Source organism: Kogia breviceps, chromosome 6 (assembly GCF_026419965.1).
Source record: "Kogia breviceps isolate mKogBre1 chromosome 6, mKogBre1 haplotype 1, whole genome shotgun sequence".
In the NCBI taxonomy this organism is placed as follows: Eukaryota; Metazoa; Chordata; class Mammalia; order Artiodactyla; family Physeteridae; genus Kogia; species Kogia breviceps.
In genome coordinates this window covers 55897061-55913861 of record NC_081315.1, presented here as the reverse complement: position 1 = coordinate 55913861, position 16801 = coordinate 55897061, and the positions used below count along the sequence as shown (strand labels likewise).

General features: G+C 37.3%; 1 protein-coding gene across 10 annotated transcripts in view; it reads right to left on the bottom strand.

Annotated features, from left to right (window-relative positions):
- Positions 1 to 16489, bottom strand: part of MTHFD2L (methylenetetrahydrofolate dehydrogenase (NADP+ dependent) 2 like) — a 130359-nt gene extending 113870 nt beyond the window's left edge. For 6 of the 10 annotated variants that reach the window (XM_059065904.2, XM_067035836.1, XM_067035834.1 and 3 more), the window contains exon 1: positions 16185 to 16489. In XM_059065904.2, the coding sequence (XP_058921887.1) occupies positions 16185 to 16327 (143 nt within the window). In that variant the 5' untranslated portion in view covers positions 16328 to 16489. Of the gene's footprint in view, positions 1 to 2100; positions 2167 to 14206; positions 14370 to 16184 lie in introns of those variants that run through there. The other 4 variants (XM_059065911.2, XM_059065913.2, XM_059065910.2 and 1 more) reach the window with 4 other exon arrangements.
- Between the last annotated feature and the right edge of the window lie 312 nt (positions 16490 to 16801).

Here is a 16801-nt window from a genome sequence, read left to right as displayed (position 1 = left end):
TAAAAGTGGTGAATTAATGTTGCTCCTACTGCATGTTTAGTTTTTAAAGGTACCTGATAAAGTAAAAGATGCTGGGGTCCCTGTCCTTTCACTATTGAAAGGCCTGGTGAAAGCATGATCTATAACGCATGAATATTACACAAAATATCAAATACCTTATAGCAACTTAATTTTTTCAAGCACCTGTACTTTTTCTATGTTCTAGTGAAAGCAGTCATCATGAATATCAGCCAGCACAAACAAAATGCAAACTTGCTGCCCCTTCCAAATAAGTCAACACCCCTCTCTAATAGGTTGATGTACACATACATAGACCAGATCAAGAATATTGCATATCAACCTGGCACCAGTGGTCCACAGAGTTCATCCAGATTCAAACAATTCTGATGTAAACAGTTCTGCTAAGAAGTGATTCTGAAATATGGTCTATGGATACATACGTCAAAATTGCCTGGGAACCTTACTGAACTTGCATACTCCTAGACCACATGACCACACCCATGATTCAGAATACCTGGGAGAGGGGAGAGAGCCTGGGAATCTGCACATCTAACAGGCCCCCACAGGTATTCTTGCGCATGATCGTGTTTGAAAACCACTTCTTCAGTTCAACACAAAAGTATATTTCAATAATAATCATAACCATGGGTAAACAATTAACTGAGCAAATATACATTGGTTAGATAATACAATTATAAGTAAACTCTACTTTTGATTCTAATTTTGTCTACTTTCCACTTTCAAGACATGGAAGGTCATGGTAAATGCAGTGTATCAATCTTGCTCCACTGTCTTAATTTTGTAATAGTTTTATTACAGTATAATTGATATACAATAAACTGCATATATTTAAAGCATAAAGTTTGATGTTTTAGTATATGTGTATATCTGAGAAACCATCACCACAATCAAGAAAATGAACATATCCATCACCCTCAAAAGTTTCCTGGTAACCCTTTGTAATCTCACCATTCTATCTGTCCCTGACATGCCTCCAGCAACACTGATCTGCTTTCTGTCACTATATATTAGTTTGTATTATCACGAGTTTTATAAAAATGGAATCACGCACTACATGCTCCTTTTCATCTAGCTACTTTCACTTAGCATAATTAAAATTCATTCATGTTGTTGTATGTATCAATAGTGCATCTCCTTTTATTGCTGAGAAGTTTTCCATTGTAAGGATATATCAAATTGTGTATATCCATTTAATTGTTGATGGATATACGTGTTGTTTCCAGTTTTTAGTCATGACAAATAAAGCTGCTACAATCATTCATATACAAGTCATTGTATGCACATATACTTTCATGTCTCGAGCAAACATCTAGGACTAGAATGGCTGGATCATATATGTTTAAATATGTAAAAAACTGTCAATCTGCTTTCCAAAGTGGTTGTACCATTCTACATTTCTGCAAGAAGTATATGTGAGTTCCAGTTGTTCCACATACTTGCTATCACTTGATATGGTCGGTCTTTTAAATTTTAGATATTCTACTGGATATATGATAGTATCTGACTGTGCTTTTAATTTGCATTCCCCTAATGAATGATGATGTTGAGCATTTTTTTTTCATGTGCATATTTTTTTCATATGCCTATCTTCTTTGGTGAATTGTGTAATTTAATTTTTTGCCCTTTGTTTAATAGGTCATTTCCTTATTGAGTTTTGAGAGTTCTTCATATATCCTAGATTCAAGTCCTTTATCGGATATATAATTTGAAATACTTTCTCCAAGTCTATGCTTCGCCTTTTCATTCTCTTAACTGTGTCTTTGTATAAGTTCTCAATTTTGATGTATTTTAATCAACTTTCCTTTTATGGATCATGCCTGTGGTATTGTGCATAAGAAATATTTGCTTAACTCAAGGTAACAAAGGTTTTCTCCCATGTTTCCTTCTAGAAGTTTTATGGGTTTAGGTTATACATTTAGTTTTATGGCTTAGTTCTATCTTAGTTTGAAGAGACTTTATATCAGGATACTGCTGAATGCTTTTTCTGTGTCTACTGAGATGATCATACGGTCAAATGGTTTTTTTGGTTTTAGTCTCTTAATATGGTAAATAACATTAATTTTCAAATGTTAAACCAACCTTGCATCCCTGGGATAAACCTCCCACATACCCTTTCCAGATACTGTGGATTTCATCAAATTTTTTTTTTTTTTTTTTTTGCGGTACGCGGGCCTCTCACTGTTGTGACCTCTCCCGTTGCAGAGCACAGGCTCCGGACGCACAGGCTCAGTGGCCATGGCTCACGGGCCCAGGCGCTACGCGGCATGTGGGATCTTCTCGGACCGGTGCACGAACCCGCGTCCCCTGCATTGGCAGGCGGACTCTCAACCACTGCGCCACCAGGGAAGCCCGATTTCATCAATTTAAAAAATAAAAATTTTGCAGCTATGTACACGGCAGATATTTGTAGTTTTCTTTTCTTGTACTGTTTTTGTATGGTTTTGGTATATGGTTACTGCCCTCATAGAATGAGTTAGGAAGTATCCCATCCTCTTCACACTTCCAGAAGAGTTTGTATAGAATAGGTATTATTTCTTCCTTAAATGTTTGGTAGAATTCACTTGTGAAGCCATCTGGTCCTGGAGCTTTCTTTGTGGTGAGGTTTAAAACTCCAAATTTGGGCTTCCCTGGTGGCGCAGTGGTTGAGAATCCGCCTGCCGATGCAGGAGACACGGGTTCGTGCCCTGGTCCGGGAAGATCCCACATGCCGCGGAGCAACTAAGCCCGTGAGCCATGGCCGCTGAGCCTGTGCGTCCGGAGCCTGTGCTCCGCAACGGGAGAGGCCACAACAGTGAGAGGCCCGCATACCGCAAAAAAAAAAAAAAAAAAAAAAAAAAAAAAAAAAACTCCAAATTTAAATTTTTTAATACAGAGGGCTCTTCAGGTTATCTAGCATTTCTTGAGTGAGCTTTTGTAATTTGTGTCTTTGTAAATTTTAATAATCAGTACATAATTATTAGACTAAATAAAGATAAAATACATTCACTTTTGAGTTTAAATTTTATTTTTCAGGATTAAGTAATGAACTTTTTTCACTATCTACTTTGAATTCCTGTTGCTCATGTGTTATTGATTCATTTAAGGACTTTTAATACTAAGAAAACAAGGACCTCCTATGTTAACAAGTACTAAGCGCTGCAGATATGGCAAACAATTTCAGGTGGTAAAAAAAAAAAAAAATACTTTCCAAAAATTAAATTGTGTCAGCAATATTCAGATAGGTAAAATGCTCTGCTATAGAAGCAAGGTTATCTGCTAATAGACTAGAAGTCACTCATATAGTAAAGAACATACATTTGTATTTTAAAATATAGAATCATCTGAGCTCCATGTTGCATCCTATAGCATATGAATAGCAATGCAGCTGCTTACATGTTTTATTAGATGATTCTCTGTTAAACACAATGATTTAGTCATAGGTTATTGTGAAACTGGCAACAACTGAACATAATCCAGGATAATTATGGCCTAGACACTACAAAGCTGTGTGACCCTGAGAATGTCCGATGACAATGGCATAAACTGATTCCTGACTTCCAAAAAGACAATCTACCTACAGATTAAACCTGACTGCACATTTTTTTGTTGGGGTCTGAGGTGACAGGTCTTACTTTATAGTACCGATGTGCTAATTCAGCTTGCTAATTATAGCTGACATGACATGGCCTGGCCTAGTTGGTGTTTATGGGTAAACACCCAAAAGACTTCACCCAATTGTGAATACGGACTTAGAGCATATTCAGTAGCAGCTGGCCCATCCCACTGATTCCCTCAGTCACTGCAGAGCCTCAGCAAGCCTGGCTCTATGGGAGACACCAATATAAGAATAAATGAAGCAACTCGGACTTAGTTGAGGCCCCATAGCAGAATGCCTGTATCAGTCCATATGCTGGAAGAAATGGTAAACACACACGTTAATGGCTCATATAGGCTGTGGTGAATAAAGAAATTGAGGTTTTTTTCAACATGCATATTGTTGAAAAGTGTTACATATCAGCAACCACTCAAATGTTCAGCCACAGAAGCACAGAACTCCTAAGAATTCACCCTGGCTCAAGTCTTGATCTCTGCCAGTCCATGTTCTCCACTGCAGCCAGAGTGATTTTCCAAATGGAATCATATCAGTTCCCTTGTTAAAACTGCACTACATGTCCAGTTTTTATTAATTTAATAAATACATATTGAAAACCATTTATGTGCCAGGCACTATTCTAGGCATCAGGAATATAAATAATAATGCACAAAACAAATTGCTCACTTTCATGGAAACTATATTCTAGTTTAAGAAGACATAAGCAAATTTTTTTAAAAACAAATATTTAATATATCATGTGTGAAACATGGGGAAAAAAAGGCACATCTGGAGGCCAGAGTTACCATTTTACATAGGTTGGTTAAGGTGTCACTTCTCTGATTAATCGGGTAACATCTGAGCATAAATGAAGGAAATGAAGGAATATGTTATGTGGTTATCTGGAGAAAAGAATTTAGGCTGAGGAAAATACACCGCAAGTACAAAGGACGTTAGGCAAGAATGTGCCTGGTATGTCTGATGAATAGAAAGAAGGCCAGCGGCTACAGTAGAAAGAACAAATGGACCAGAACAGGACATGAAGTCAGAGAAGTAGTGTGACATCAGATCACATAGGGTCCTACAGGCATTCAGAAGGACATTGGCTTTTATTATGAGAAAGAAAGCCATTTAGAAATTTTGATCTGATTTTCATGACCTGATTTTCATGATTCAGTGATAACTGGTTAAAATCTGGAGGAAAGACTCTATGGGAGGAAGGGGCAAGTGGGGACAGCAGTTAAGAGGCTAGTGTGGTATCCCAGGCAAGAGATGAGGGTGGCTTGGGCAAGGGGGGTAGCAGTGGAGAGTCTTAGTAGTCTGATTCTGAATCTATTTGGAGGGTGGAGCCACTGGAATTTACTGAGATTGGGTATAGGGTGTGAGAAAAAGAAGTCAAATCTGACTCCAAAATTTTTGACATGAAAAACTGAGGAAAAGGAGTTTTAACTCAAATGCAAACGGCCCGTAGCTTACACACCCCTGCATGAGCTTTCTTTAGCTCTCCCCTGTGCTCACCAAGCCCCACACTACACATAGCTGCATTTAAATTTATCACCTGTGCTAGGTTCTCACTTCTGGGCCTCCACATACACTATTCCCTGGACCTGAAACACTATTCATCCTCCTTCTCACTTCTCTAACATCGCTATCAAATCTGTTCCTCCTTCACTCCCACACAGCCCTCAAGTCTCAGTTTGGAAAGGACTCTGGGAAATGTTCTCTGACCCCTTCAACCTGGGGATCTGCCTCTTATATGAGTGCCCACAGCACCCAGCTTTTACCCTCATGTAGTATCTTGTCCTTGTTAAAATTACTGTCTCCCCAAATATACTCTAAGCTGTGTAGGACAGGAAGCTTATATTTACTATGACATCCTTAATACCTAAGAGTATTTTGCACATTGTGTTTATCAAATATTAGTGGAATTATCAGAGTTAAATTGTTTATTGTATTATAATTTGTTGGAGTTACTATGCAGCCACTGAAAATAATAATTATAAAAACAGCAATATGTGAAAATGCTCATTGCATAAAATTAAGTGAAGAAATTAAATGAAAAATTGTAGGTACATACTTATAACTTAAAATGTGCATGCATATGGCTAAAGATTAAAAAGAAATATGCAAAATAAAATGGTGAGATAGGTAGTATTCTGGATATTTGTCTTTCTATCTTAGAATATTTTAAAGTGCTATCAAAACAGATCTTGAATTATATTAAAAGTTAATAGATGCAAAATATCTATAAAACACATGAAAAGAAAAAATAATAGTAAAATTTAAAAACTTACCACCCAGTTTAAGAAAGATATTACCATTGTCATTGAAATTGTCTTTGTAGTCCTCCTCTACCAAAACCTGATCCTCTCCCATAGAGTTAAACACAATCCTGAAATTTGGGTTTATAATTGCATTGCTTTCCTTTCCATTCCTTTCTTTTATCATTTAACCTAATGTTTATATCTATAAATATTAAAATATAATAATATACATTATTTATAATATAATATAATATACATATGTATTCTATATGATAATGTATAATATATGATATATATCACATTTACATATGATATAAATATAAAATAACATGCAATATTATAATATTTCTCTAAGCTTTACACCCAGGGACAGAATTGCTATAAGATACATTTATGTGTGTTCAATTTATGCCAACCTGTTTCCAAAGTGGTTGCAGTAATTTATAAGACCACCAGTAGTGTTAAAGAATTTCTATTGCTCTACTTCCTTGATATTGTCAAAGTTTTTAAGTTAACCAATTAACTAAATGGCATTTTGTTGTGGTTTTACTATGCATTTCCCTAATTACTAGAGGTTGGATGTCTTATAGGTTTATTGGCCATTTGGAGTTCCTCTTCTATGGGATGCCTGTTCCTCTTCATTGACCATTTTTTTAATGGATTATTAACTTGTGACTAATTTGTAGTAGTTATTTATGCATTCTGAGCACTAAACTTGTATCAAGTACACCTACGTATCAAGTATCACCTGTATTTGGCTTGTGTTTTCACTTATTATATGGTTACTTTTGATGAAAAGTTTTTAACTCTAATGTGTAAACCATCGTTGCCTCTAGAGTTTGTACTTTTGTTTCTTAACAAAATCTTCCTCTCTGACAAAATTTCTTTTACAGAACACAACAGTACTCACAGTTGATGAGACAGATTGGCTAAGGAGTTGCCAGGAACTTTTTGAGGCTCTCTACAGGCTAGATCTAAAAATTTCACAGGGTGTAACAAAAACATCTAGAAAGTGGTTCTGCCAAGCCTGTTAAGAACCCCTGATTTATGTCCCCATCATTCTCAAAGCAGGAATCCCCACTCGAGTATTCTTGATAGGTGGTCAGCTACTTTCAATATAAAGAAACCTATGAAGCATATGTGCTTGAAACTGGTCATGGAGCAAGATATCATTATTGTATGCATACAAGCTATAATCTACCAACTAAAGTATAAATTGATAAATTAACAAATATTGTACATATAAACTCACTTATTGTAACTAAATTACAAAGCTATTGTGAAGTTTATATTGAATACAAAAACTTGAATGTACTCTCTCTTCACTGCCTACATCAGATTTTAGAAATAAGTGTTTAAAAATCTATTTTGTAAATGAGCCAAAAAGACCTAAAAGTGTTGCATTTTGTTCATAATCTGTTGCAAATTGTTAACATATTCAAAAAATAGGCCAAGACATCGGGGAAGGGGGGGGGGCTTCACATTTGAAACTTTTAATGAATTGCAAATACCGAAACCAAAGCTTACAAACAGAAATGTACCCCTTCAAAAGCAAGGGAACTACTAAGCTAATTAAACAATGATGCCTCAAACAATATACAAGCAATTTTGAAATTCTATTGTTGTGGGTTGAATTGTGTCCCCCAAAAGATATGTTCAAATCCTAATCCCTGGTACCTGTGGCTGTGACCTTATTTGGAAATAAGGTATTTGCAGATGTAATTATGATGTAGGATGAAGTCATAGTGGAGTGGAGTGGACCATAAATCCAATATGACTGCTGTCCTTAGAAGAAGAGAAGACAGAACTCCACGAGAAGACAGAACTCCACGTGAAGACACAGAGGCAAGATGACCATATGACCACAGAGGCAGAGGTGGGGTTATGCAGCTATAAGTGAAGGAAAACCAAGGATTGCCAGCAACAAGAGGCTAGGAGAGCATGGCTCTGCAGATTCCTTGATTTCAGACTTCTAGCCTCCACAAGTGTGAGGATAAGTTTCTGTTGCTTTAAACTGATGGGGTCGCGAGCCACAACTACTGAGCCCATGGCTCCTAGAGCCCGTGTTCCACCACAAAAGCCACCACAATGAGAAGCCAGCGTACCGCAACGAAGAGTAACCCCCACTCACAGCAACTAGAGAAAGCCCGTGCACAGCAACTAAGACCCAATGCAGCCAAAAAATTAAACAAATAAATAAATAAAATAAACTGATGGGGTTCAGGGCAGGCTGCCCCAAGTTGTGCCACTGTGGCATGCAGATTATTTCCAGCTGAAAATAACCAAGGCCTAATAGACTCCAGAAGAAACCTCTGAACTTCCCCCCAAATGCCTAAAAGAACTTAAGATAGAAGGCCGGTTCCAGGAAGGAGCTATCACAACAGACAACCATTCTAAAGTATAAACTAGGTGTGGTAGACAAGCAGGAACCTAGCAAGGCCTACTTTTGATCAAAGTCCTCTCTATGTCCCACTGTCTCTGGATGGCCCAGCAAACGTTTGTTCACCAAACATTAACTCTTTTCATCTTCCTGTGAATTACCTTACTTTTCTTTTAAGTCCCAGACCCTTACCTTCTTCTCCTTAGTCCAGAATAACATATATACCTCATCTTGCCTTACTATCTTTGGAATTCTTCATGTTTATGTGAATTCCCTTATGTACTTAATAAATTTGGTTTTCTCTGGTTAATCTGCTTATGTCATTTTAATTGCCAGCTAAAAGAACTAAGAGGAAAAAAAGGGGAGTATCCCCTCCTTCACAAAGCCATCTAGTTTGTGGTATTTTGTTTATGACAGACTTAGTAAACAAATACACCTATAATCCCAATTTAAAATATCCCAATTTGTGGGAAGAACTTTTGATGACTCTCCTATTTTTCATTGAATAAATTTATATTTTGTAATGTAATGGAACATAATTGAGAAGACCTATCATTTTACTGCATCTAAATATGGCAAAATATTTTAAAAATCATAAATAGATACAACTTATTTGATGACTTTTATCTTAAATATTTGTCAAAGAAAGGTAGTTTGAAATGAGACATGAAAATAGCACTTGTGAAAATATTTAGGCTGAAACATCTTCATGAAAAAAACTAGAACTGAGACTATGTTCAATTTAGAAGAGTTTGCTGAGTTTACCAGGGGCTTTAGCATCTGTAGAGAAAGTATTTTTAAAACTAAAAGTACTACTATCTAAAGAAAAGAGTAATTTGCAACTCATAAGAAAACACAGCAAATTTAATTTTTAAATTAAGCATAAGTTTGGTTTTTTTTTCCAGAAAATTATCAGTATCAAGGCATTAAATGAAGATATGGCTAAGAAACTGATTCAAGTTCAGCTGCCCTTGAACAACATGGGTTTGAACTGCATGGGTCCACTTATACATAAGTTTTTCTTATTAACTAGGTACCGTAGTACAACACGATTCTCAGTTGGCTGAAACTGAGAAGGCAGAACTGCAAATACAGAGGGCCACCTGTGAAGATTTTTGACTCTCTGGAGGGTCAGCATCCTGAACCCCTGCATTGTTCAAGGGTCAATTGTATGTATATGTACCAAGAATGTGTCATATGTTAAAAGTTAACAGTCGCATAATTAACATAAAAGTGTAAAAGTGTTAATATAAAATTAATATTAAAAATTTAAATTGTTTTAATGTATAAGGGTATAAATTATATTGTAAAATGTTAATTTTGAAAATAGTTTTCAACAGAACTCTTATAGGTCGACTAATGTAAGTCAATAAGTATTCTAAATATGTAATTTTCATTACTTTAATGGGGTTTTTCTACTCTTAAAAATGTAGTTTCGTCAAAAAATTATATACTGACACTGCCAATAATACACATCAAAAGTGAAGTCAATTTGACCCCTTAGATATCTTTCACACTATGCACCCTGTCATTACTTGCTCAGGTGACATCTCCTGCAAAGGCAGAAATGTTGCAAGTCACCCCCAAAGAAGGCAGAACAAGGAGCTCTCCCTTTCAGCACTTTATTCTCCCCTCAATTTCTGGGCTAGCACTAAATATGGCTTCATTAGGAAAGAATAAATCATAATGAAGGGGCTAGGAAGGAGAGTTAGCAGTAGGGCAGCACAATGCAGTACAAATTACTCACCCAAAGCCAGTAGTACCGAGTGTCAGCCCTGGTTCACCCTTAGTAGCTATAATGATGTTGGACAAGTCACGTAACTACTTTCAAAGGCATGCTATTTCCTCATCTATATAATGGGAATGGTCTCCGTTGACCTTACATAAGAGGATTTGGCTAAGAGTTGATTGGCTGATTTGTAAAAATGGCTCTCCTAGTTTCTGTTAAGTAACAGATGGAGAGTATTCAGAGAACCAGAAGTAATATGCGACTAAAAAGCCATCAACATTTAGTGTTGTTTCTATGAGCTTATTTACCTATTTACTTTCTAGAAAATAAACTGCAACCATCCTAATCTACAGTTCCTAGAATTAATTAAATTAAATTTATAATTCCTAGAATTAAATGAAGTTAATTTAGTTTAACTAACTAAAACAATGTAGTAAACAGGAGGGAAAAAATCACTACTTTTCTTGTGTATCTAAATACTCCTTCACAAAACAGTAAAATAACAAAATCTGCTCAAGATCAACAGTGTATTTAATTTGTATACTTCACATCTTGCTTCTGCATCTATGTTCCAATCTCATTTTCAACCACAACTTTAATTAGAGATGCAATAAACTGTTTTATGATCTATAAAGGTGAAAAAGCCAAATACGGTCATTAGCAATTCAAATAATCTCTGCAAGTCCTTAGCATAGTTTAATCGCTTTGTATCTTAGAGCATAATTTAAAGATTTTGAGTTCAAATTAACTATACAATAGAAATGAAACAAACTCAAGGGAACCAGGGCAAAATTACATATGGAATAAAACCAACCAATCAGTAGTACTAGGGAGCTATTTGAAGTAAGTGAATTTTTTTTAAAGTAAATTAATACTTAGAAATGTTAAGTTTATGGCCTTTTAAAAACATTTCATTTCACATCCTAGATACTATCTTACACTGTGAAGTAATTTTATCAGAAATTATACTTTTATAAGTCAAAAAAAGTAAAGCAAGTTCTTTTCATGATGTGTGATTCTGTTATTCAATTTTGTAACTTAACTCTTTCAGGACCCTAACCTGTAACTTAGAACATCAGTAGCAACCTAAAGATCCATAATTTTTGCAGAAAAAAAATCTTAGATGCTAAAGTTTGTAACATGAGGACCCTTGGGCAGTCTGTTGAATCCTATGTACATTTTCTCAGAACAATCTTTTTCAAATGTTTAACATAAAATACACAGGTTTACAAGGAAACCAATTTTATTGAAATATTAACACTTTTTAAAAAAGCGTGAAATAAAAGGATCTAGTGGCAAGTCTAATTACTACAATAATATCAAAGTAGTGGTGAGTGTATATGATGTTTTGAGATCTCTGCATCAACTGTTATTAAAATATCTATGTTTTCACTGGCAATATCATAAGTACTACTAATATTACTGTGGTTTGAGGCCAACATTCAACATTGAAGAAAATGCTAAGTTTATTAGAGGTTAGTGACCTCCCATCTAAGTTTAGGGTTCCCCTAAATTCTATCCATTAAGTCCCAGGCTAAGAGACACCCTGTATTAAGGAAATCTAACTAGACAATTTTTAAGATTTATATGCAAAATCAGTTTTCTTGATTCACAAAAGTTCTACAGGATCTAATAAGAGTTTTCAGAAAGAGGAAAAGCAAGAGGGAGATATGTCAACAATTATAAATTGCTTGTAGAGTAAAGCATTGGATAGATCATGCAGGTTCAAATCCTGTCTTCACCATTTATTAATTGTGTAACCTTGGACAAGTTATTTAATGTTCCCTTAAATATCAATAAGGATTTATTTTTCAACAATACAACTGGATTATTCAAAGGCAAGATGATATTCATTGCAGAGTTAATGATAAAGAGCTGAAGTGGGAAGAGGAAACATATATTTTAAACTATAATATGACCTCATTTTAGAATTACGAATCTTTGAATAGTCTCTTGGCTCTAGACACATTCTTTAATGAAGGTAATTATAGAAACCCAAGTAGAGTTCAGATCATTAAGTGAACAAACCTGGCTGGTATGATGTTGACAAGAACATGACCTGAATCTGAGAGTAAATTATTTCATGTTTCAAGGACTAGACATTAAACAATAGCAAGATGGTTAGGTAAGTTAATGGCCACCTGACTTAATATGATGCGGTCAATAAAATGTTAACAAAAACAATGGCAACACAGAAAATGCATATGATGTAATATTAAGTGGAAGAGCTGGGTAAGCCTTCTTGGATACTATCCAACCCTGTGTTCTCCTTTGACACTAATTTAGGTTTGGATTATATTCCATACACAAATTAGGTGGGTTTTTTTCTGGTCCAAATTGCACTTCTTAATAGTAAATCTCACTTATTACTAATCATTAATTTATCCCACTCATTGACAGTTCAGATTTCACCCAAGCTCCTATGTCTTTAAGCATCCTTTCGCAACTTAATCACCCCTAAGCCAAACTATTTTAAAAACTCTTCATTGAGCTCCATTGAATTCCATGAAGAGTATGTAACCATGGAAGATAATCTGGTGGGTTTCTTTCCTGCTATTTTTATCATCCCATCAGGGTATTAACATGAAAGGATAATATAACTTCAAAACATCTGAAAAACAAAGATATGGGTCATTAAAGAAACTGCTAGATTATTACTAAAACCATGACTGAGTAACAAGATCAGAGATTAGTATTAGTCTCCTTTGTTCATCTATTGATCCATTTTAATCAGAAAACTTGATTTTGGAGACATTACGTTAGAACACATTATCTCTGAACAGCTGGGACGCAGACATAAAACTAATATATAAGACACTAAATGGTGAAACTTTTAGTTCTAAATTTAAAATGACGAAAGAACTGCTTAGAAATAAAAACTATCATATCTCATTTTCATTAGAATAGGTAAGGCATTAAGATAGGAAAATCACACTATATTTGCCAGAAAAATAAAATATGCCTTTGAGAAACGCCTTTGCTAGTCACTGGGACTAACTCTATCTTCGTGCATATAATGCTATAGAAAATCAGCTTTACTAATGGTCCTAACTGGAGCCTGGGTCCTTCAAGCTTCACATGAGGATAAAAGGATCTTTAAATCAAATAATTTTATAGCAGAGAGAGAAACTGAGTAAGTACTAGAGAGAGTCTGAAGAAAAATGAACAGCCTTATAAATAAAATTTGTCTTTTTAAAATTATTAAACTATCCACTCTACAAGACATTACTATTTAAATAACATAAATCGCTTATCTCTTACTAGCTCCAAAAATGTAGTTTTTTAAAATGCTGGCCTAGCTGCAAAAATGATAAAGCCATTGGCAGCGAGACACAAAGAAAAGGTGAGGCTTCCAAAAACAGCTGTAGGTCAGTACACAAAATTTTGCAAATGCTGAAAGGAATCATAGTAAGACGGGGAAAAAAGGAGAAATCTGCCAGGTTAACTTTCTTTTGGAATACTGAGCAACAGTATAAATATGGAACAAAAGCTTGGGATATCCATTTAGTTACTAAAAATGAGTTCAGGCAGTAAAGCAGCGTTTAGGGAAGTTCCCGCTGTAGAACACCTGCAAATCTGATTTGAGCACGGCATTAGTGTACAAAGTCTGTTAACCTTGCATCCGAACGGGATAGACTGCTGCCCAGCTCCAAACACTGAAAAACACTGGGCCGGACTCATGCGATGTTTACAACCCAAGTACATTTTGATTTGTAAACTCCTCACACAGTCAGGCAAAATTGGAAAATTTAATCACCAAGAATTTTTTATTTGTAACTTTTTGGCTGTTTAGGTAATTCATTTTAAGAAACAATAAGCTACAACAAATAGAAATGCTATTTATTTATTTCTTTGACATTAAATATATTTTCTTCTAATTAATTAATCTATTTTTTCATGAGTAAACGGGAAAAAAACTCACGGCAAATTTTAAAGGGAAACCATAAATATTAAATGATATCTCAAGGTTTTGTAACTTTCAAATTCTGTCAAACATTATTTCTTGAAATTCTGCTTATTTAAAAAAAAAACTTCACCACTAAAAAAGTATTTATATATTACATTACTACAGGTATCTAATTAGCCAAAAATATAAAAAATAATCAGAAATACTTTTTCATTTAAGGCTCTGTACCAGAAACTGGTAATAAATCTGTTAATTGAGAACAGTCAATATCATTGTGGAAAGAGTTTATCAAACTCAAAGACACTTTTCAGAAAGAATAACACTGAGGCTCAAATTTTAAGTCAATAGGATGATGTCAGACTTAAACCACATTCACTATGAAGAACTAGACAACTAATGAGTCACTACATATTAAAAGAGAAGACTGAGGATGGGGACAAGTGGGGAGGCAGACAGTGGCGACCTCTGGAAGATGGAATCTCTTCTCTCTGCTGGCCCTAGAAGAGAAAAGAGACACCAATGAGCATCGACACACTGTCTGCATTCCTCCCCACCCGAGACCCACCAGTCCAGGTGTTTCTCAATCTTACAGCCAACCTCACCTTCATACATGGTACTCAGTGCCAAGAGGATGTCAAAAACACCACCCTATCCTAACCTAATTAGTACTGCCTTGAAAAAATTAAAACCTATCAAAGGTATTATTTATTTTTATACAGACATAATCTGCATCAAATGGAGCTGAAAGCAGCTGGGTTGAAAGCAATGCTTCTTTATATTAAAATAGCTTTCCAAAATTACTGCACTCAATTACTTTAAGTTATAGAGGTCATTAATGCAATTTAAAAAGATCTCAATTATCCGTATGTGTGGCACATGTGTGTAGCAAGTGGCTTCAATAAGATGCTGGGGTTTTAACTGTCGCGGCTCTCATTCAATGTCCTTGGAGAAGATAGGGTGATGAGGTTGTCTATTTACATCAGCTGGCAAAGAAAGGGAAATTAACTAACTTATACAATTCGAAAAAGGTTACCTTCACACTGGAAAGAAGCCGTAAAATAACTGAAATTCCAAAAATAATTATCTGAAAAAGGTGACTAGAGTGCATAATTCCTTCAAACCTGTAATACAAATAGGATTCTACAGAATCTGCTTTTCCTAGGTTGTAGAATCGATAATTCCAAACCAACTGGCAAGTTTTTTCAGACACCATGAGAGCTTCCACAATCAGAACTCACTGTTATTTTTTCACATATCCTCTTGGAGGACAAGTAGTCCATAGAAACCTCGTCCAAAGTAAACCCGATAGGGAATATTTTTTTAAATTTCATTCACTCAAGACTAAGGTCCAAATATATACAATGAAGTGTTAATCAATTTAAGTTAAAACAGCAGTAGCTATGTTTCCACATTGCCGATCTTTACTTTCTTCCAGGTACAGTGCTGGGCATTGGGGATACAAAAAGACGAGTAAGACACAATCTCTGGTCACATGAAACCGCAGTGAAAGCATGTTACTGGAAGCCCTTAAACTCTGAAAACAGAATCTCTTCTGGACTCACTGGCTCTGGGTCAAGGGAATATATTTTTAGCTTCTTAGATCTGAGTTTGTAGCTACAAGTAGATGATGGACGGGTGAAGTGTTCCTGAGCACTATTTGTGCAGAAGAGTTAAACCCATACTCACAATCTGCCAGCCAGCAACAAGGTCCAAAGAGATGCAGTGAATCTAAGACTGAGCACGTCAATCTAAGACTACAGAGATTCGAGAAGCGCCATACAGAAAAAGACTGAGAAGTCAAGATTAATGCCTTATTTTGTGAAATCATTAAGAATTTTAGAGCTGGAAAAGACCTCAGTATTACCACCAACAAATAAAGTCTCAAACTCAAACACTACTAAACCAACTGGCCATCGCCCACTCCTTTGTTTACGAAACACAACAATAACCCAAACCAAAACAAATGCTTCAAACAAGCAGACCACGTGTTTTTAGGGCCTCTCTCCTCTGGGCCTCAAAGGTCTTCCTCAGTCACTCAACTGCACCTGCTGCAGTTCCAGGGAGCGCAGAGCACGTCCAAGTTGCCTGACTTGAGGCCGACGCTACCCGCCCGCCCGGCCCTCAAGGCCAAGTTCGGGGCCAAGGCCGGCCTAGCCCCAGCCCCGCCGCCCCGCACGGTTGCCCGGAGCCCCCGGCCTCACGCGTTAGGGCCTCGCCCGCACCAGCGGCCGCCGCCCCTCCCACAGCCAGCAGCTTCGCACCCGGGAGCGCCCTGACCCGAGGAGGTCAAGCGGACGCTCGAGCGCTCGTACCTCAAGCTGCTGCTCCGAAAGCCCCGGAACGCGCGCCCGGCCGTTCCCGGCGCCGCCAAGAGCGACACCGCGCTCCGGCCCAGCGCCGACACTCGGCCCAGGCGGCCGCGGAGCAGCCAGAAGGCGCGGGCCGACAGTGTCATGGCCGCGAATCCCGGCTCCAGGACAGAGGCGCCACCTTCCGCCGCTGCGGTCCTCGCAGCTGCAGGCCGGGCTCTGCCCCGACCGGGCTCGGCAGGAGAGACAGTCCCTCCAGCCGAGGGTTCCCGAGGGCACCACGCACGGGCGGGGCCAGGAGCCGAGTGAAGGCTGGAGGCGGGGCCGAAGGAACCCCTGGAGCGTCAGGGGGCGGGGCCGGGACCCAAACCCTAAGCTGAGAAGAGTACTGGCAGGTGCGTCTAGAGACTGTTGGCTTGCGATGTGGCCTGGCGGTGACTTGGCTTCTCACCCACTGGGCACGCTGCTGATGTGCCCATAGCAAGGACACAGGGAAAGCGTCTAATCAGTTCAAGCAGCACTCCCCATTTCTCCCAAACCAGAGCTCCGCCGCACAATAGGCTACCTGGAATTTCATTAAAAGCAAGAAGGGTGTTACAGGTTCTCTGTTTCCCTTGGTG